A 22,069-nucleotide genomic window follows, 5' to 3' on the forward strand; every position below is an offset into this window, starting at 1 on the left:
TTGATGGACATTTAGGTTATTTTTACTTTTTAGCTAGTGTGAATAGCGCTGCCATGAGTACCTGTGTTCAGCTTTTGTGTGCAGGTATGTTTTTATTTTCTGATTCCACTAGGAGTAGAATGGGTTGAGTCAAACAATAACTGTGTTTAACCTTTTGAGGAACTGTCAAACTGTTTTCCAAAGTAGCTGCACCATCTCCTTTCTAGCAGAAGCCTACGAGGGCTCCAGTTTCTCTACATTCTCTCTCACATCTGTCTTGCTGATCATAGCCATCTGGTGGGTGTGAAGTGGCATCTCTGTGATTTCAATTTTCGATTCCCAGTGGCTAATGGTGTCGAGCCTCTCTTCATGTGCTTATTGGCAATTTGTAGATCTTCTTCTGAGAAATGCCTATTTAAATCCTTTGCCTGTTCTTAAATGAAGTTACTTGACTTTTTATTGTTGAGTTGCAAGGGTTCTGTATATATTCTGGATACTAGACTCTCACAAGATACATGATCTCAGATATTTTCCCCAACTTATGTGTTGTCTTTTCACCTTCTTGCTGGTGTCCTTCAAAACACAAAAGTATTAAATGTTTATGATGTACAATTTATTAGTTTTCTCTTTAATCACTTGTGTTTTTGGTGCTGTATCAGTTGTTCTATTTTGTAACCTAGGTGCTGTTCCCCTGGGTGGTTCAGGTTGTGGAAACCCATCGGGCTCTTATGGTTTGTGCACTTCCCTGCATATGTACATAAGACTTCCATAAGCAGGTTTTAAAAGAAGCTGATAATAATAATTGCAGCTTCCTCCACTGTGTCATGGTAAGGACTAGATGAATGAATGGATGTACAGTACGTGGCATAGGTCTGGCCCCACCTAACGCTAACAGATGGCAGCTGCTATTGGCATCATTGTCAGCTCTCGCTCTACTCCTTATTGAGTGGGTGATCTTGGCCCCAAGTCACTTCACCTCATCAAGCCTCACTATCCTCATCCGTAAAGTGGGTTAGTGCCATCCACTTCATCAGGGCCAGCAGGGGCCTTGATGACATAACATACAATATCGTCAAGCTTGAAGTCTGCTCCAAGGAGGCCCTCATGAAGGCTTAGATCAATAAAACAGGAAAAAAGGAAAAAGAAAAACTGGAGTCATGACTGAAGAGAGACAAACTCTCAGCACCATGAGAGTCTGAGTGGCTGCCAGGAGCTGGCTGTGGGCCCCTCCGAGATTGCATGAACAGGGCTGGCCAGGCCCTGGGAAGGAATGAAGGGGGGGTTGGTTTCCAGGTGAAGCTTGGCCTGGTGGTGCCAGGGCACCTGATTCTTTGTGAAGTCATCAGAGAGACCAGGCCTCCTTCAGCCCCTCAGTCCCCCACACTGGTTACCCCTGTTCTAATCCAGGCTCCTCTTTGCCCAAACAACCCCCTCACCTACCCCTGCCCCCTACCTCCACATCCCCTATACCTATCTTGCCCTAGAGGTTCCACCAAGGAAGACTTCTCTTCCCTTCCCCCCTTCCCTGGACCACTCCACATCTCCCTGCTAAGTCACCACCCTGGTGCTCCCACTCCCTCCCAGGCAGCTGGAGAGAGATTCCTAAAGCACCAAGGGGACCATTGTCACCCACTGCTCAGCACCCTCCAGTGGAAATGGTTGCCAGAGGATAAAATCCTTTTCTGGTCTCAAGGGCAGGAGCAAGTCTTAAAGGCCTTGAAGATTTTGCCATTTTGTGTGTGTGCATGTGTGTGTGTGTTTGCGTGTGGTGGTGGCGGTGGGGTGTCATTAAACATAACAGACAGATAGAAAAGTCACACATAATAAGTGTATGGCTTGATGAAGTCTCCCAAACGAAACACGTATGTGTAAACTGGCACCACACTCAAGAATCAGACCATTACCCACACCCAGACACCTGCCCCCGGTGCCCCTTCTAGTTATCACCCATCCCCTAATGGTAACCACTTCTTACATTATAGAAGAGTTTTGCCTGGTATTGCACTTCACAGGAATGAAATCATTCAGTGTGTACCTTGTGTCTGGCATCTTTTGCTTATTAACACGTCTGTGAGATTCAAGCAAGCTGTTGCCTGTGGCCAGACGTTGTCTTTTCTCATTCCTATGCGAGTGCTTAGAGCCACTACACCACCGTGTGTATGTCTATCCACTAGGACTGGGCCTTGAGGTTGTTTTCAGCTTTGGGATATTATGAAAAAAGGCCATTCTTGCACATTTTGGAGGACATATGGACTCATTACTTTGTGTGTGTGTGTGTGTGTGTGTGTGTGTGTGTGTGTGTAGACTTATTTCTGTTGGGTAAACATCCGTGAGAAGAATTGCCACCTCATCGAGATAAATGAACATTCAGCTTTAGAAGATGCCGGCCGCAAAGAGTTTTCCAACATGGTCATACTGATTTACACTCCTCTCCCAGTCACATATGAAAGTTCTTGCTCCATATCTTCATGCACACTTTGTGTGCATTTGTGTGTAATATAGACAGAAAGAGAGATTATAAATATATATACTCTCTTTTTCATTTTAGCCATTCTGGTGAGTAGGCTGTGTTATCACATTGCGGTTTCAATTTTGATGTTAGGGAACTCTCTTGAAGAGAAAGAATCGAAAATAGGATTTTGAATATAAAATTAAGTACAAAAGTGAATATTTATTAAGAAAGTGAAAAGAAATCATAACAAATTTCTGGAGACTTTCAAGCTTCAGATTCCTTTCTTGTGAGATTTTTTTGAGGCCTTTTCCCAGAAATGCTTACATTGAAGTGCTTCCTGATAGCAACCTGGCTCCCCTCCCTGCCTGGAGTGCTCAACAGCTGCACAAGAGCTTTCTGTGAACAGGCCCTCGTGTAAGGGGCCCAGAGCTCGGGTGTCAGCAGCTTCCTAGGAAAGGACCTCTGACCCCTGCCCATCTCCTACCATCTGCTGGCCTGACTCCTTTTCTTTAGGGTCTCAGCTTCCATGTAAGCTTCTCAGGAGGCCTTTTCTGACCTCGTTGTATAAGGCCATGTCATGAGACAGATGATGACCCAACAGGAGGTTAGGAGCAGTCACTGGGACCCAGCCTGCCTCTTGACTCCACCATCTCCTAGCTATGTGACCTTGGACACATCACACAACCTCTCTGGGCTTCAGTTTCCTCCCTTGTGGAGTGAAGTAGGCCATGCTGGCTCCCAGTGATGGGATGTCCTGAAGAACCAGCAAGTTAATGCACGTAATACACTTGGAAGGGTGCTTGTCACCCTTGTTTGTAGGATTGTCATGATGGTCCCCATTATCATGAGCCATGGTTCTCTCCTCTGGCACATGTCCCCTCACACTGGTAATCTGCTTCAGTGCTCTGCAGGACATGTCTACCGTGGTGCTTGCTGTATCCCCAGGCTGAATGTGGCACCTTGGCACACATCAGGGGCAAAGAAGATGTTGAGTGACTGGCTCTCCTCGACGGATCTCACATTCAGCCAGGTATCTAAAACCCACAGCTAAAAAAAAAAAAAAAAAGCCACAGCTGTACCTTGGTCTATCTTCTTCATCACTTTCCTGCAGGCGGCAGCCCCCCACCCCATGGTCACCTGTAACAGCCACTGATTGAATACATGAGCCTCGGCCACCTACCTCGATCTCACCTTTCTCAGACTTGGAGCCATAGTTTCCTGTTGGCTTCTGTGTCCACAGCCATTTACAGTTTACAAGGCCCGTTCCCTTCAATAACCACATCTCTGGGTTAGGTAACAGGGCAATGATTGGGAGCCCCAGTCCTACAAAGGTCTGGAGAGGGTGAGTGGCTTCCTCAAAGTCACAAAGCATGAGAAAGGGGGAGATGTGACACATGCCCAGGACTCTGGGATGGGCTGCCCACCCTTCGTCCCAAGGTATCTCTTGTCCCTTCCAGTGAGCGTCACAGGCTGAACATAGAGTAGGCACTTTGGCTTGTTCAGAAAGAGCAGAAAGAGGACAGGCTGAGCTTCCATTGTTGGCTCTGGGACTGTGGGCATGGCCTTGACCCACCTGTGTGGCGGTTTTCCCATCTGTAAGAGAGGTTAACTTACCAAGTGAAGGCAGATCTGTCTCAACTGACCCAGGTGGTATTTCTCCTTGGTCCTTCTGTCTGTCTGTCTTCTCCAAGATGACTCTGGAAGAAGCTGGCATGGAGTTAGGACTCATGAACAATATGGAGAGAAACTGGGATTTCCTTTCCAAGCCTCTGGTGTCCTTCTTGACACAGAACAGTGTCTGGGGGCAATGCCTGGAGAAGCATCTCCTCTGCCATCTTTATTTATTTATTTTATCTATTTATTCATGAGAGACATACAGAGAGAGGCAGAGACATAGGCAGAGGGAGAAGCAGGTTCCCTGTGGACAGCCTGATGTAGGACTCGATCCCAGAATCCCAGGATCACAACCCCAGCCAAAGGCAGACGCTCAACCACTGAGCCACCCAGGCGTCCCTCCTCTGCCATCACTAAAGGCTACTGATGAAGTGTGGCCTGCTGCTGGCGAGCCCAGATGATCTGCGAAGATCTTAGTGAATGGTTAGGGGTTTACCAGCCCCTGGAAACCCCCTGCCACTGCCACCTTACAGGGTAAGCAACAAGCAGACACGATCTTGGCACTTCACAACTCCTGTCAACTGTCTCCTTTCCCAGTTGACAGTGGAAGCAACTGAGGCCCAGAGAGGGAAGGGATTTACCCAATGTCACCCAGCACCTCCAGGCAGGCCTCCCGAATCAGAATTGAGTCTGTGATTCTGGGTCTCAGCCTTTTTTTTTCCCCCCTGCTCATATTAATTATTTTTTTTAAATAGCTTTATTTTTATTTTTTTTTAAGATTTTATTTATTCATTCATGATAGAGAAGGAGAGAGAGGCAGAGACACAGGCAGAGGGAGAACAGGCTCCATGCCAAGGAGCCCAATGCGGGATTTGATCCCGGGACTCCAGGATTGCACCCTGGGCCAAAGGCAAGCGCTAAACCGCTGAGCCACCCAGGGATCCCCTAAAAATAGCTTTATTAAAATATAGTTCACATATCTTGCAATTCGCTTTTTTAAAAGTATACAGTTCAATGGATTCGAGTACAGAGCTGTGCATCCGCTGCCACAATTGATTTGACAACATTTAACCACTTCAAAAAGAAACCCTGTACCCTTTAGGTGTCAGTCCCCTTCCTCTCCCCCAGCCTCTGTGATCCTTCCATCCCCAATAGACTGGCAACATGCATCTATTTTCCGTCTCCATATGTTTGCCTTTTCTGCACATTTTGCATACGATACGTGGTCTTTTGTGACCGGCTTCTTGCACTAAGCGTACTGTTCTCCAGTTTCATCCACGGAGTACCATGTATCAGTACCTGGTTCCTTTCTACGGCTGAGTAATAGTCCCTTGTACGGGTGTGCCACATTTTATTCATCCAGTGATGAGCTGATGGACACTTGGGTTGTTTCCACCTTTTGGCTATTGTGGATGATGCTGCTATGAACGTTCGTGTACAGCTTTTTGTGTGGACACACGTTCAGTTCTCTTGGGTGTATAACTAGGAGTAGAATTGCTGAGTCCTCTGCAGCTCTGCGTTTATGAGCCCGGGCTCCTGGCTCTGACTTTCTCAGACCTTGGGGGTGCTGACGGGAGTCTGGAGGCTTGCCATTCCCAGCATCCAGGGCCCGGGGACACAGTCCTCCCTTCCACTTTTCAGGGTCTTCTGCAGGATGTATGGGAGAATCAACTGGATCCTAACTCCCATTCTCTGCCATCAACCTGCTAGATCCCTGGGTAAGCTGTTTCACATTTCTGAAGAAATGAGTCTTCCCTGAGTCTTCCCATCTGGGAAATAGGGTGGTAATCTCTATGGTCCATTCTGAGGATTAGCTGAGATCATAAAATTACAGTTTGTGTCCGCCCATTCATTACATGCATTGGTGGCTGATGTATGATTGTTCACAGCAGGGGAGATAACACAAAATCCTTGCCCTTAGGGTCCTGTATTTACACAGGAAACATCTTGCTTAAGCCTCACAGTGGCCCTGGGAGATATGCCCTCTCGGTATCTTATCTCCTGGAAGAAGAAAAAGAGAGAACTCTGGAAGCCAAGTCTTTTTTCTCCATCCACCTTTGGACTTAATTTTAGAACCTTGGAGTATTATATATTTTGAACTTTTATTGAAGCCCTACATGCAAAAAGAACACCATTGTGTGTGTGTAGTGGAACGTACCTGGTACTGAGCGCCCAGATGAAGAAAATTGAAACCCATCCCCAACCCCCCAAGCTCCTGAGCCCCCCAGCCCCGTCTCCCCTGCCAAGGAGAACACAGATGAGTTCTGGTCATTTGTGAACTTCGTATGAGTGCACTTGTGTAGTTCACAGCCTTTTGTGTTTGCTTCTTTTGCTCAATTTCAGGTCCGGGGATTTCATTGTATCGTCGTGTGTCATCACAGAGCCCTTGTACTCAAGGCCCTGCATATCATCATAGTTGTCACAACTTCTGCTTTTAATGGGTCTCTTTGGGCTTTTCTTATTGAACGAGAACCCCAGGTTTCACACTCTGGCGGGCGTGTGTGTCTGTGCATCTGCCCAGGCCTGCGGGGGAGAGAAGTGGGGAGGCCGGGAGAGGGTATGTGCTGACCCAGTCCTGGCTCTGGGATACATGTGTTTCTAGGAGGCTGCCGCCTGGCCCCCCTCCCGAGGCCCCTCCCATTTGGACTTTGTCAACATTCTGTTATTCCAGGCTTCGCGTGAGGCTGAAGGGTGAGCTGGCAGGCATCCTAGGTAAGCAAGAGCAGCGGGAGAGGAGAGGGACTTTTAGGGGTGGGAGGATGGGCCCAATTAGATCCCCGCTGAGGGCTGTTAGGGCTTGTGTGGAGGGGAGACTTTGCCCCATGCGCCCTGGAACACCGTGGGAAGGGAGGGTCCGAGGGCCAAGCAGGCCTCCTCTGGGCCAGGCTGTGTGCTGGGGCTGCCTAGGTTCAAATCCCAGCTCTGTGACTATAAAATCCATAAAATGGGGCCAACAACCTGGTAGGATTGTCCGAGGAGGAAAGAGCTCGACACACGTGAAAGTTCCCGACCCCAGAGTAAAGTTGGCTCTTATGATTATGGTGCCAGCTGGGTTATGTGCGTCATCTCACTGAACCTGCGTACCGGTCGTGGAAGTAGACGCCTTACCATCCCCATTCAACAGATAAGAAAGTGGAGGTACGGAGAGGCTGAGAACCTGCCTGAAGCCACAATGTGAAACTATGGCAGAGCCAAGCTTTGATCCTGGGTCTGTTTGACTCCAGCGCCCAGGCCTCTGCCCCCAGGGCTGTGAGCTGCCACGGAGCAGTGCACAACACTGTACTCTAGGGACCCAGACTCAGCCCTTCCCTGGTTCAGGGAGGAGGACCTCAGGCTCATTTTCTTTGTCCATAAAATGGGCCTATATGAGCAGCAGGGCCTTTCTCCTTCCTGGGTTCCTGGCTAGTGGGCTCCCAGGGGTGGGACAGGCAAGGAGGTTGGCCAGGAGAGCCCTTTGAATCTGCTCAGCGTTGGCAGACTTTGCTGAGGCAGCCTTGCCCTTGCTTTTTCGGAGGGAGGCAGCCAGGCCCGGAGGCAGAGGCAGTATCCTGAGTCCACTTGGTGGCCTCCCCATTGCAGGAGGTGCCCTGACTCTGCTCTTGAGGTGCTCCAGAGGAGGGGCCAGGCAACCAACAGGTGTTCCTAATCCAGGTTGCTGAGTAGAGCAAAAGCTACCTGTGATACTCCCAGGAGAACCAGAGGTGGAAGCCACTGGCTGCCGTCCGGGAAGGCTTCACAGAGGAGACACTCCTTGGAGCAGGGTTTTGAAGGCTGTTTAAGAGTCCCTTAGGTAGAGATGACGGTAAAGTTGTTTTTACAGAGGGAGCAGCAATAAGCATCAGCTACTCAACTCCATCCCCACCCCGCGCCCTCGTTTAGCCATCTGTTTTTCAGGGGGCTGGAAGCCCGGTAACGGTATTTTCTAGAGCCCCTTGCCAGCTAGTTTCCAGTTAGGCTCTGCCAGTGGGGTGAAGGCAGGAGGATAAGAGACGCCAGCGCACCTCTAGCTCCTGCCATGGCCAGGTTGACTTCAGCAGACTTCACAGATTGCAGCTGCTCTGTTGGTTCCAGGGGGAAGGCGGTGAGTGCGGGCTCGGCTGGGGGCTCCGGACTACTCTGGACGACAGCCGCCTTGTAACATTCCATCTCTCTTCTTCTCTTCGTGCACTTGGGATGCCTTTGGAACCCATTTCTCTTATCCTCTTATCCTGAAATAGCCCAGTGGTTGCTGTTTTCCAGCTGGTCACTAATTGATAAAGCGTACAGGCCATGTAGGCCAGAACAAGCTGTAGTTTTCAAGTGCCAGAAGGATTCAGTACCCAGAAAATGTGATGTCGTGTTTTCATTTTGATTTATTTTTCAGATGCATGTCATGTGTTTCAACAAGAGTTCCCTGAGGGCAGAGACTGTCCTCTATCATTTTTTCACTCAACAAACACTTATTAGTGGCTGGTCAGTGGGGACTGAGATGAGTGACCAAGTTCCCATACTTTTACAACCAGTCTAGAAGCCACCTGTGGCTATTGAGAACTTGAAATGCAGCTAGTCTGAATTGAGATGGGCTGTCAGTATAAAATATATGCTGTATTTCGCACACTTAATGTGAAACTAAGAATGTAAAAGATCTCTTTTTATATTGATTACATGTTGACATATTTTGCACATACTCGGTTAAATAAAATGCCTTATTAAGACATATTTTACCTATTTCTTTTTACTCTTTCTAACGTGGCCACCAGAAAAATTTTAATTACATAGGTGGCTTGCTTTTGCAGCTCACATGCTATTTCTCTTGGACAGCTCTGGTCTTATGGGAGCTGAGCTGAAACACGTTGGTTTATCGATTCAGCATTTGTTGGAGTCTATTTAAGAGACAGGCTTTAGGGATCCCTGGGTGGCGCAGCGGTTTAGCGCCTGCCTTTGGCCCAGGGCGCGATCCTGGAGACCCGGGATCGAATCCCACGTCAGGCTCCCGGTGCATGGAGCCTGCTTCTCCCTCTGCCTGTGTCTCTGCCTCTCCTTCTGCCTGTGTCTCTGCCTCTCTCTCTCTCTGTGTGACTATCATAAATAAAAATAAATAAAAAAAAAAAATTAAAGAGACAGGCTTTAGATAGAATGTTCTTGAGGACTTCAGATAGGATGGGAAAGGGGACAGATACACCAACATAGAACTAACATTCACTGTGATAAATATTTGAGCTGGTGGTCCATGTTCCAGGGCTTAAGGTTGCAGGGGTGGGGGAGGTGGGCTGAGAAGAAATCTAGGAAGGCTTCACAGAAGAAGTGACTTTGGCGTTAAGCATTATAGGATGAGTAAGAGTTTGCCAGACGGATAAGGAAGAGGAAGAGCACTCCAGGCCCCAGGAAATACCCATGCAAAAGCTAAGAGGCTGACAGGTGCACAGGGTATTTGAGAGATTCAGGAATTTCACTGTGGTGTAAACGTGATTGATTGGAGGAAGAGGCTAGAGATGGAGCTGGACTGGGTAGAAGCTTGAATGCCAGTCAAGTTTCAACCTCGGGGAGGGGCTGAGGCTGGGGAAAGGTTCTCAGGAAGGACGTGGCTGGTCCCAAGGTGAGTGAGTTCATCTGCCTACCCTCCTCAAAAGCAGAAAAAAGGACCAGACCAGACCTCATTTGAATGTGCAAAGCAAACTCTTTTATTTCCGTGCTCACTCTTTGTGGCTCTAAAGCCTGCTTGGAATCCAAAAGTATTTATCAAATCATAGATAATTACTGCAACATTTGTAAGAACATATCGTGTTGGCTTATTTTGTGATCCTTCCCTGTGCAAAGCAGAAAGTTCTACGTGCATCGGCAGGACTTTCTTCAAGTGCCCCTTTGAGATTCTGGGGGCCCTGGAGGCTGTGACCCCACTCCGGATAGAGCATGCTCCCTCCGTCACCCCTCTTCCAGCCCAGTCACATGGAAAGAGTGGGGGACCCAGTCAGAGATGACAGCCCATGGGCTCTTGAAGTGTAGTCAGGACAAGGGCTGTGTTTCTGGGCCCTGGCCCTGCAGAGAGGAGGTGGCTGCGGTGCTAACCTTGTTGGTTAGTGACCAACACAGGCAGCTAACTAAGGCTCTGGTGAAGTCCAGGCATTGCAGTGAGCAGGTGCATGGGTAGGACAGGGGCCTCTGGAGCTCTCTTCCCTAAAACTGTGGTCTGAAGGGAGGTGCCTAGGTGCACATGGGGAACCCAGACAGGGCTGGGGGTGGGAAGGTGGTCATAGGTGGGGTTTCACACTCAGAGGCATCTGGCCTTGCTGTCACTTGCGAGGCTGGGTCCTCTAAGGCACTGGAAGAGCAGAGCTGAGGGCCTCGCACATGAGCTGAGTCAACCACTCCATTGCCCAGTGAGGGACGTAAGGGCCAGAGAGGGCAAGGCAGTGGCTGGCTGGACCTGGGGCTCAAACCCAGGGCCCTGACCCCTCCGGTCTCCTCCCCCACCTCATCCCATCCTTTCTGATCAGGTCCCAAATGGCCTCTGTAATATTCTCAGGTCGGGGCTAGTGCCGTGAACAGGGAGCTGGACTCGGAGTCAGAGTTATTTATGTCTGTGAATTACTTTCCTACTACCCAGCCTTGCAGATACCCTGCTGCTGCAGAGGGGCTGCCTCTCCCGCCTCCAAGCCCCAGGGTCTTCATGGGGAAAGCAGCTCCTGTTGTACGATCTCCCCTGGTGACTTCGGTGCATCAGTGGCTGTGTGAGCCCTAGCAAGCACAGGAAGTGCCCGGCACATAGTAGGTGCCTCACAGTGGTGGTTGACGGGGGGGGGGGGGGGGGGGGAGGATTGCTGGGCCAGGGCTGCTGAGATGTGAGGGGAACTTGGGTCTGGCCCTTCCTGGGACCCCACCTGCACCTGCTCTGGTTCTCCCAAGGGTTCCTGGGGCCTGCGTATTGCCTGAGATCTGGTCAGTGGGCACACTGTCTCTCTTTTGCTGGCTCCAAGGGGCTCTGGAGTAAATCAAACGATATGGTGGGTGGTCAGTGGCTTTCCAACGGCCTCTGGGTTGTAAGGGGAGGCATGGGTCCCTCTTCCCCCATCGCAGACCCAGTCAGCCAAGGGCAGTGCTCCCACTGGGGAGGCACAGAATATTCTTCACAGTTAAAGGGAGATGGGGATCCAGGCTCAGGGGCACCAGATAAGCCAGAAGTACATTCCATTCCAAAGAGCCCTCACAGGCTCTGAGGTCGGGGGAGGCCGAGAAGGGGCACATTTGCGCACTAGCTTGGAACAAAAATGGGGGTTAAGTCAGGGGCTCTCTGCTGGCTGAGGTGGGGCTGGGCACGCACCCCTTAGGCGGGACCAATGAGGACATTCCTGAAGCCTTTCACAGCCTTTAGCTTGTCGCTCTCAAAGTTCACCACCAGCTTATGGCGGCCCACGTGGCGTGGCAGCAGGTCCACTCTCACCTTGACCTCCTCCCCCGCCTCCACGGGGTCTGGGCTGTGGAGAGAAAGAGCAAGAGGGTGAGGAGAGGGGCCCAGCCTGGTCCCCACATTGGGGTCAGGCCAGCATGATGTGTGGCTACTGGCAGAGCCTCTGAGCGTGCAGAGCTTCCTGCCGATGAGAAGGAAACAGGCCCCACTCACCGCCCTCTAAGAGCCTGGGCAATCTGCCCTCCACGTGCAGAGGGGCCTGTGTGTGTGTGTGTGTGCATGTGTGTGTGCACATGTGCGTGAGTGTGTGGAAGTGGATGCTGTGCCTGGGGGGAAAGAGTGGGTATACTCGGGGAACTACACGTGTGAAAATGCAGAGCTGTACACACCATCCGTGTTACCTACTGTGTGTAAGTCACAGTACAATACACGAGTAAATACATATGCTTGTGCTTCTGAACGTAAGAATGTCTCCACGAGGACACACGCACACATTCGAGGACACTTGTGTTTACATGAGGTCTTGTGTATCCAGAGGCGGGTGCTTAGTGACTAAATGTGTAAACTGTTCAGGTTCGTGAAGACAAGTGTGCAGGAAGCAGCTAATGGGGTGCAGGGGTGCTCAGAGACGATGCCAGGGTGGGAACTGTGCCTAAGGGGGTCAGGGAATGGTCACATAGGCTTATTATGGCCAGGTGCGGGTGGGGGTGCGGGCAGGGGTGCAGAGACGAGAGGGGGGAGTCAGGAGCCAGGGGTGGTGCCCGAGGGCAGCCCCTCGCTCCTTTGCACCCGCCCTGTGCTCCCAGGCCCCCAGGCCGGAGCGCCGGACACTTACACGTCCATGACCTTCTGCTCCTCAGTGAGGCCGGCCCCTTCCATGGTGAAGCTGCAGCCTAACAGGGGCACGGTGAGGGGGTTCCGCAGGGACGCCTCAGCCACCAGCTTGCGGTTCTGCTTGGGCTCTCCCAGGATCTGGGACAACGTACGGGACAGATGTCAGGGGCAGCCCTGAGGCAGAGGAGCCCAGAGCCCCTCCGGGGCAGGCCGGGGCACGGCTGGGCCATTTCTGTATTTGCTGTGATTTGGCCCAGTGTTGGCCCAGGTCTGGCACGATCGGGCCTCACCTCTGTGCCTGTTCCCTCATCTAGAAAATATAGACGTTCGCAGACCTGCAGCGGGGCTCCTCAGGACTCGGGGGGGAGGTAGAAAGTGCCTCCCTTGTTCTAGGGTCTGGAGTGGAAAGGTCACAGGCTTTGGGGCCAGGCTGGTCTGTACCCCTTCTCAATGTGTGACCCTGGGAAAGTAAACTACCCACTCTGAGCCTTGGTTTCTCCACAGGAGAGAAATGCCTTACTGCAGGGCTCTCGTGAGGATTAACTGAGCAGAGAGGTGCAAGCTCCTAGCAGAGTGTCTGGCACCCAGGGCTCGATCCCTCCCCCTCTGCTCTTTATCATTTATTTGAAACTGCTGCATTTGGGACTCGGAGGCTGTGGCTCCTCCAAGCAAATTGCTGTGATGCCGACGCTGATGGTGACAAGGTCAGCCACTATGAGCCCTTATGATGTGCTTCCTGCGATGCACGGGTAATTCTTACAACACACCTAGGTGCTAGTATTAACTCCACCTTGCAGACGAATAAACTGAGGCCCAGAGGGGCAAAGTAACCTGCCCAGAGCCACCCACGCACAAACCCTGGAGTCAGACTCCAGAGTCTATGCCCTAACTCCTCTGCCTCTCCACTGCCCCACCAGAGCTCTGGATTCTGAGATCCCTAAATTCCACACCCCAACCCACCACTCTGGGATTCTAGGATTCATCCCTAGAGGTAGGAGTCCCCAAATTCTTTTGGCTTCACGATGTCTTCCTTTGACGGAGTTAGGATTTGAGGAAGCCTGAGGAGATCTAGAGGCGGCAGGGCTGCTGGTGTGTGGGGGGCCTGTCCTGGGACCCTGCCCCTGTCCCCACACCCTGCCATCCCTTACCCGGATCTTGATTTCTGGATTCTCCAGATAGATGTCCCTCTCGGCCAGCAGGTAGTTGTTGGCGGCTTGTTCCACGAGGAGGCCCCGCACCTTGATGAGGTTCGACTCTGTCAGACACTCACAGTACTTCTCATAGAGGATTCGAAGGGGGATGCTCTTCTCTGCAGGAGGGGAGACAGAAGTCTCGTGATAGCTGATTCACAGCCCCCACCTCTCCCGTGGCATCTCCGGAGGCACGGAGACAGAAAAGAAGGTGCTTGAGGTCACATAGCTAGTGAACGAATGGGCAAATCCCAGGCCTTTCCCTTATTTACCCTGGCTCGGGGGTTCCCAGGGAGGCACTGGGAGGGGAGACAGAACAGAGAAGTGTTGGAACTCCAGTAGGCCGGGGTTCTAATCTTGCCTCTCTGCCCTCTGCTGGCTGGTGATGCTGGGCAAGTCACTTCACCTCTCAGGACCTCAACTTCCCTGCATGAAGCTGGTGGGATTGTACCCATTTTACAGATGAACAAATACTTCTGCCAGTAAGTGCTCAGATCAGGAGAGCTGGCTGTGTGAGCCTGGGAAGGTGACCTCCCCTCTCTGTTTCCCTTCTATCCCCTGGGACATCGGGCACTGGCTGGGAGGAACTAAGACCAGAGGCCATTTCAGAGCAAAAGCCACACAGTGATGAGGCGATGAAAAGGGCCAACCTCTCCCACCACAGAGAAGCAAGGTGTGGTTTCTAGCCCCATTTCTCTGACAACACTGAGGCACAAGGGCATGAGGAGTCAGCTTGCAGGAGGCAGGAAAGAGCACTTCAAAGAGCAGAGTCCTGAGAATCTGCAGGCTCGTCCACTGAGTGCTTGCCCACTTGGTCACAGAGAACCTTGGGCAAACCCCTTCTGGAAGGCTCCTTGGACCTTCCCTGTCAAACGAAGGCGCTGGAGGGCTGGTCTTGGGGCTCGGTGGAGTCCAGCCCACCTCTCCCTGCAGTCCAAGGGCCACTCACCCAACTTCTCACACATCTGAGGATAACCTCATTATTTGCTCATTGTTTTTCTCTCAGTCCACTCGCTTTATTCTTTTTAACCTTTCTTGCCCATGGATACTTGTCGTCATTTGTGGCAAACCAGTCTCATTTACTATAAATAGAAGGTAACTGGCAAAAACAGATAGAAGCCAAGTCATGCTCGGTGGACTCCGGCTAGGTAGGTACTCCTGTCTGCCGAGGGCTCTGAAGGACGGTGAGGGCCCAGTGGGCGGCCACCTTCTCGCTGCCGCCGTCAAGGTCCTGCCCCCCCCCACCCCGTGTGCCCGGAGCCCCAGCAGTTCATCCCCCGGGGTGGACCCACCCCCACCTCTGAGCAGATGACGTCGGGGAAGGAAACCCAAACTTCTGCCAAAAAAACAGAAAAGGGTGAAAATCCCTGAGTTAGGGCTCGTGGAACCGAGTGGAAACTGGCCAGCTACGTGGGAAAGAAGGAAAACACTGCTCTCCAGGAGCTTAGAGGACATGACCCCAGCTATTGAATTTTCCAGAAGGCTGAAGCCAAGGTAAGGCCGGACCTTTGAGAACTGTCATCCATGGTCTAGGGACCATGGCCTTGGCCTCAAGCCAGATGATGGCTGAGAGGAGAGGTTGTGTGTGGTCAGTGTCAGTTATTCCTTGGATGACTTGCCCTGTTCTAGAAGGCGCCCTGGGCGTGGCCACTGGTGCACTCCCAGTGACCCACCTGGAGGGGTGAGGGGCGGGGGCAGGAAGGGGAGGGGAGGGGAGAGAAGCTGCAAGGAGGCAAGGGTGGGGATGGCTCCCTCGCCTAGGCCTGGTTTCCTGTCCATTAGCACATTCTGGAAATTCCCCATATCTTATCATCAAAGAATAACAAACAAGGCAGCCAAAGTCTAGGGTCTCCGAGGGTGAAAGCGTCTATCTCAGGGCAAGCTTGGCATTGAAGGCCCCAGCCGGGCATCCTGGACCAGCCTCACCCTGCAGCCCGGGGGGCAACACACAGGACCTCAGCCCTCCTCTGGCGTCTCCTACAGGCCAGGCCCCTCATGGGTCTCTGAGGCAGGAGAGACCTCTCTGCTGCGGACACGTCCCTGGGATGATGGGAAACATTGACGGGCTTTGGCCGAGCCTCCACAGGACAGTGTTGCAAGGGCCCAGATGGTAAATGGGCGGCAAAGTGTGACTCAAGGGGAAGGAAGTTATTCTGGCATCGCTGGCCCTGGCTGGAGTTCACCCCGTGCCACACATTCCAGGAAAGACAGTCTCTCCCTTTGAAGCGGTTCTGAACATGAGAAGAACCTGATGGTGTAACAGTCACAGGGAAGGGCTGGCAGGTTCTTCAAACATGAACCAGCCTTCGTACAAGTGGGGAACTAAGCCCTGGAACGGAGAAGACGAATACCCAGGAGCCCACAGCCCATTGACAGAATGGTAGGAGCTAGAACTTGGGTGTCCTGGCCACGGCGCGCACCTGTAGGGATGAACCTCTGCCCCTGCCCCTCGGGGCCTGGATGCAGAGGTTGGCAGGGGTTCAGGAGCTACTGAGCTCAGCACCAAGACTGCCATCTTGTCCAGTAGGTGTTCAGGACAGACCCCTGGGGCTTCTCTGCCTTCCCATGGTCAGGCCCCCATTTCATACTTTCCAGATACTTCCTGAGCACACAGTCTCCTTCAGCCCTCCTGGCGGCCCGTCAGGAGGATGTGCTGTCATGTGCTGAATGATGGGTGTGAGTCGAGGCTCCAAGAGCATGTTCACCTCACCCAAGTTTATCCATTTAGAAGGTGGAGGAGGCCAGGGACAAAGCCAGGTCTGGCCGGCCTCAGGACATGCGTTCTAGCAGCCCTAAGTGTTGGGGCCCAGTGCTGGCGCCACTGGCTTTGCCCCCGAGGGCATCCCCCCGGCTCAGGGACCCCGCTAGACGGTCTGCTCTGGGTGTGAGGCTCCAGGAGTGCCCGTGGTGGGCCCGAGATAGAAAAACCAGGAGATGGCACCGTCCACACCACAGACTCGAGGCTTAACAGGCCCTCTTGGGAACTCCAAGGCTGTGGCCCTCGCACCAGAGGTGATAGGGGAGGGCAGAGGCAGAGGTGATAAGGGGAGGACACGTGGGTTTGACAGGAGAGAATACAGGGCCGGGGGGTGGGGGGGCAGACTCCACACATGCGGAGCCCTCCTGGCGCTGGGCCCCTCCAGCAGCTCTGCATGGGAGCATGCTGGCTCCAGGCATCGAGCACCCACTCGGTGCACGGCCGCTTCCCCGCACCAGACGGTCCCACCCTGCCGGGTCCTCGTGGCTCCCTCGTGCCCGATGGGGACACTGAAGTTCAGGGAGGCATTTGTCCAGGTCACCCAGCGAGTGGATGACCTCTCTGCGCCCCAGCCATGAAGAATGTTCACGTTGCCCCTCAGAGGATGGTCAGAAGGCTCCACCGCTCCCTGGTGCTCTCCCAGGGCCAAGACCCCTTTGCCTCCTCACGCCTGAAGGCCACAAACGCACAAACCAGGATCAAACCAGGATCAGGCGTCTGGGGGGCAGGACCCCAGGCTCTATGCTGCCTCACCAAGTGACCTCAGTGGCCACAGCCCTCAGGGCCTCAGGAAGACAATCAGGTGCCGTGAACCAGCCAGGCAGGGAAAGACACCAAGGGGACAGGAGTGCAGGTTTCTGACCAGGAAGCCCTCTTCTCTCTGAGGCTGAGAACCGCCAGAGGAACAGGAGAGGCTCTTGCAGGGGCCTTGCAGGGAGCCAGAGGAGAGGAATTAGCTGGGAGCGGGCAGGAGAGAGTCCAGGAAAGCAGTCTGAGGGGCCCATGAAGATGACGTGGACCATAACAGAATAGTTGCTCAGAGTATGGGTTCAAGTCGCAGTCCTGTCACTTCCTAGCTGTGTGGCCTTGGGAAAGTTCCTTCACCTCTCTGTGCTCAGTCTTCTCATCTGGAAAATGGGGCAACAAAAGAATCCACCTCCCACTTTTCGTTGTAAGAATTAAATGGGTTGCTCATTATAAAGGACTTAGGCAGGGCCTGGCCCAGAGGAAGTGCCACAGAAACATCTGTGAGGTGAACTGCACATGCCAAGCGCCCAGGACACTACCTAGCACATCGTCGGTTGGCAGTCAGTAACTGCTCCAGGAACACAAGGCCTTACCGGAAAAGGGCTCCAGGGAAAGATTGAGCAGGTCCTTGGTGCCACACTCGGGCCCCAGGATCCCGTTGTAGCTGACGGTGCGGGCATGGAGCAGGAGGCGGCAGGAGTGGCTCTCGGACGTGTTGTTGTTGATGTAGGCAAAGACGTCAAAGTCACTGCCCATGCTCATGCTCTCGCTCACGCGGATCCGCATGGCCAACCCGGTCTCCTCTTTTTCAGTCAGCTTGTTCAGGTGGTTGGCCTTTCTGAAGGCTTCTCTCTCCTCTGGGGACCCTGTGAGGATGGGGAAGAGAATTCCGTTACGGCAGAAATAGGGACCAAGGGTAACGAGGCTGGGGCAGGGCAAGCTGGCTTTTCAGAGCCCCAGTGACTCCGGGCACCTCTACAGGAGCCCCTCCTCTAAAGGAAAACGAAAGAATATTTTATTTACTTTCCACAAGTAAACTCCTATACGTCCCTCAAGATACCCCCTCCTCCAGGAAGACTTCTCTGATCACTCCAGCCCTAGGAGAAAATGAGTCACAACGTCTTCTGGAGTTTCACGGGTGCCTCTTGCCTATCATGCTTTTTATTTAGCCAAATTGTTTCCTGTTTACGTACTCACACTTTGGAGCCACTCAAAGACTTAAGACTGTATTTTACTTATCTTTATGTCGTATCCAAAGCCTGGGTGGATAGTAAACACCGATACAAGGCAAACTTTCTCACCTCCCAGCATTTGCTCAGGGATTACTTCTACCTGAAATATTTTTCTTCCTCTTCCCTACCTGTGGAGCTCCCCTCCTTTGTGTCCCATTTATCTCTTGCCTCTCCTCCTTCTCGTTTCTTCTCCCGTGTTGCTGGGTACGCCGCTACTTCTCCCATCAAACCATCAGCTCTAGACCTTTCAGAAGCCAGGGGGGGGAGCACCTGTTCCTTCCATTGTCTCCCTTCTGGCTAGAGCATGGCCACCTGTTACCCAGGCACCAGCCGGCCCTGGTGAGTCAGTGGGAGTCAGAGAAAGGGGCGGGGGCGATGGTTCCTTAGGCCCCTCTGTGAGCTCCCCCTGTGCTCACAGATGGTTCGAAAACATCTACTGTATTGCACTGTTGGTTGTGCTCAAAAAGAATTTAGAAAATAAGCCTTATCCTTTCTTCCCTCTCCTGATTTAACATAAGATGCAAAAAGCATCTAGCGGCTTCGTCTCTGTATCTGATTGAAGCTACGTGATTAAGCTGCTCTTGCTCTATTTCTCTTCTCCTGCCCCATCCATCTTCGGCTCACCTCCCCAGCTGTGTGTGAAATACTGCACGGATAAACACCACAGGGTTCCTGGAATCTGTCTTCCAGGACCGGCCCCTCTGGACTTCCAAGCCGCTCTGGTCCAAATATGTTTCAATAAAAAAGGGGGTGGGGTGGGGTGGGGCGATGGGGGTGGGATTGCCCATCTTCAGCTGTATTATCAGTGCTGCTATGACAAATACCCTTAATAAACGACACAGACATCATTCCTTTTTCTGTTCCGATGCACGCCTCTGCTACGGGACTGTCATCCCTTCAGTGGTATTTAAGTCAAGCCAGCCAAAAAAGCAAGGTTTTAAAAAAAAAGAAACCAGTGGAATCCTTCTATGGAATACAGAATTCTTTTCTTAAACGAATACTCCTCTACTACTGCCTCCCAGGATGCTTCTTTTCTAAGGAAAAAAACGGAGCGTAGCCCGCAGCTCCTTATTGCACGCGGGCTGCCGAAGCCACCACACGCACGCCCGCGCGCGCTCCGAGCCGCTGCCTCTCTGCGAGGCGGTGGCCAAGGCTCTGGGCAGCGGGGCACCTACCCTCCGGGTACTTGTAGTTGTGGGTGATGTCCTCCCGCTCATCACGGCCCACGCTCTTAGTGCTGATCTTCATCCCCACGGTCTGGGAGTTGTTGGTGGACTTGCACAAGGACCCATCGTCCTGCTGGATCCAGTTCACCACGTCGGCGTTGACCTCGGCGAAGACAAAAGCCGCGTCGTACTTGGTACTCAGATCACCCTCCTTGATGGCACGCACCGGGACCGGGCCACAGCAGTATGTCCCTGGTTGGGGTAAGAGGAGAGTCTCGAGTCTGGGCTGAGGGGAGGGTGACCTTCCACATTTCAACCACAGTGTAGCAATCTCGGGGACCCATTTCTAGGAAGGCAGCAGAAAGTACGACTTAAGAATGGAGACTCCAGGGGCACCTGGGTGGCTCAGTGGTTGAGCGTCTACCTTTGGCTCAGGGTGTGATCCTGGGGTCCTGGGTTCAAGTCCTGCATTTGGGTTCCCCCACACAGGGAGCCTGCTTCTCCCTCTGCCTGTGTCTCTGCCTCTCTCTTTGTGTCTCCATGACTAAATAATAAAATCTTTAAAAAAATTGTTTGTAAATAAAAAATAAAATTAAAATCACAGAAAACTACGTGATAGAGAAATGCCAATGACATATGGAGAAGTGACGGGGCCAAGAGACAAAAGGCCACATGCAGCCGGAGATCTTAACACAGGGACCAAGGACCCCCAAAGCGATGCGAATAAAATTCAGGAGTCCATGTACTTGGATGGAAAAACATTACATCTTTGTCTTCACTGAAATTTGATAACACATCTTTTGATTGTGAAAGCAGACAAACCCTAGTCTTAGGCGCACTTATGACTTGTCACCCATAAGCAACACAGACATTTATATATCACTTTGGTTGTCATAGATAACTGGAAATGCCGCCTGTACGCATCTGTACCAGTACATTATGGAACTTACTATCTCTACCGCTAGATCTTGTTATGAAAAGCATATGTTATTATACCATAAATTTATTTTTAAAAAATTTTGATAAACATGTTTCAGTGTAAATAGTTTTCTTCATTACCCTAGGTAATATATTCTCTGCATTTAAAAATATTATTCTGAGAAAGGACCCATTTGGTTTCACCCAGTTTTGCCTTTGTGTTTCTCCCTCCCTCCCTCCCTCCCTCCCTCCCTCCCTCCCTCCCTCCCTCCCTCCAGGTCTCTCTCTCTCTGTCTTTTTCTCCCCTTCTCTCTGTCTCTGTTGCTTTCTCCCTCTCCGTCTCTGTCTCTCCTGCACACACATACAAATATATAATAGGAATATTATGTTATCTCCAGGGAGATATCTCCAGGGAGACTGGAATGGGTGTGAAAGTTAATGTGTGTGAATGTTACTATTTCTTTTGGCGGGGGGGAGAGGACGAAGGTGTTATTTGATTTTTTTCTTTGCACTTCTCCACATTTTCTGTTTTCCACAATGTGAATTACTTTTCAAATGATAAAGAAGGGGATCGCACACTGTCGGAGAGGACCCCCACACTTGTGCAGACCCGTCAGTGGTCTCTGGAGCCAGCGGGACTGGGGCTGGCTACCCCCGGCTGAGGCACTGTCGGGGAGTTCTCTCCAAGGCTTGGCTTTTCCGCCTAGGGAAGGGGGCCACGCATACCCACCTTCGCTCTTCTCCTGGGGCGTGGGGTCCAGGGCCTGCCACCCCTCATAGCCAGGCTGCAGGTCCGGCCTGCTCATCCATGACTCCACCCAGCAGTGGTAGTTCCTGTTGGAGAAATGAAGCGAGGACTCACACTCAGACTTTCCCTGTCACCTCCCATGGGCAGTCCACACTCCCCTGGCCTGGGCTCAGCCCAGCATGTCCCCAACGCTTTTCCTTGCTCTTCCTCCCCTGGGCCCTTGCCAGCTGCTCACTCCTAGCCCGGGAGTCACTGTCAGTGCCTCTCCCACAGCCCCCCACCGTTCAGTGGCTTCTTGAGTCCAGCTGATGAGCCTTCCTCCTCGCTTTTGAGTTGTTCCTTCTTTTCTAGCTCACGGGCTCTGCTTGAGTTCAGGCCTTGTCACGGCCTCCTTGGACCACACCCCAGCCCCTCACCTGCAGTCTCTCCCCTTCTCACCTCCTGCCGGTGTCATCAGTGTCTCTCAGTTTGAAGCATTTGGTGACAACCTGTGGCGTCAAGCCCAGATCCCCTAACCTGGCATTCCAGACTCCCGAAAAATCATTCACCTGATGCTTTTTCATGCATTGTGTGCTGACTTTCCCTCCTTTGCTCATGCTGTGGCTCCTACCTGGAGAGCCCTCCCCGGGCCCTGTTCCCCCTTGTCCAAATACTGTTCAACTTTTAACCCCAGTTCAAAAGTGGCCTCCTCTGAGAAGTCTTCTTAGGTGTCCCTTCCAGGAGACCCTCCCCAGTGGGCCCCAGCTCACCAGATCATCTCGCTTTTCTCCTTCTGGATCTCCCCAAACTTGTTGTAGACATACTCGATGAGCAGGTTGCTGTTCTGGTCATGCGCCGAGTTAAAGTTGGTCACCACTCGGGTGGGGATGCCGAGGCACCGCAGCACTGGGGGTTGGGGAGAGGACAGGATGGAGAGAGGGATTAGAGGATGAGGATCTAGAGACATCTGCCCTGCTCTGGGCATCCACCTGCCCACCTGTATCCAGGACAGCACTGTACCCATTACATCATCCAGGTAAGGGGATGGTGCCCACCTCACTGGTCACT

The 22,069-nt window shown here is 52.2% G+C and overlaps 1 protein-coding gene across 1 annotated transcript in view; it reads right to left on the minus strand.

The window, feature by feature from the left end:
• Positions 1–9,681: 9,681 nt before the first annotated feature.
• TGM2 (transglutaminase 2) overlaps positions 9,682–22,069 on the minus strand; it is a 31,321-nt gene continuing 18,933 nt past the window's right edge. The window contains exons 7-13 of the mRNA XM_025470043.3: positions 21,772–21,907; positions 21,005–21,108; positions 19,366–19,608; positions 17,552–17,824; positions 13,412–13,572; positions 12,265–12,401; positions 9,682–11,496 (exon numbers count right to left, since the gene is read on the minus strand). Of these exons, the coding sequence (XP_025325828.3) occupies positions 11,346–11,496; positions 12,265–12,401; positions 13,412–13,572; positions 17,552–17,824; positions 19,366–19,608; positions 21,005–21,108; positions 21,772–21,907 (1,205 nt within the window). The 3' untranslated portion in view covers positions 9,682–11,345. The remainder of the gene's footprint in view (positions 11,497–12,264; positions 12,402–13,411; positions 13,573–17,551; positions 17,825–19,365; positions 19,609–21,004; positions 21,109–21,771; positions 21,908–22,069) is intronic.

This window comes from Canis lupus, chromosome 24 (assembly GCF_003254725.2).
Source record: "Canis lupus dingo isolate Sandy chromosome 24, ASM325472v2, whole genome shotgun sequence".
NCBI lineage: Eukaryota > Metazoa > Chordata > Mammalia > Carnivora > Canidae > Canis > Canis lupus.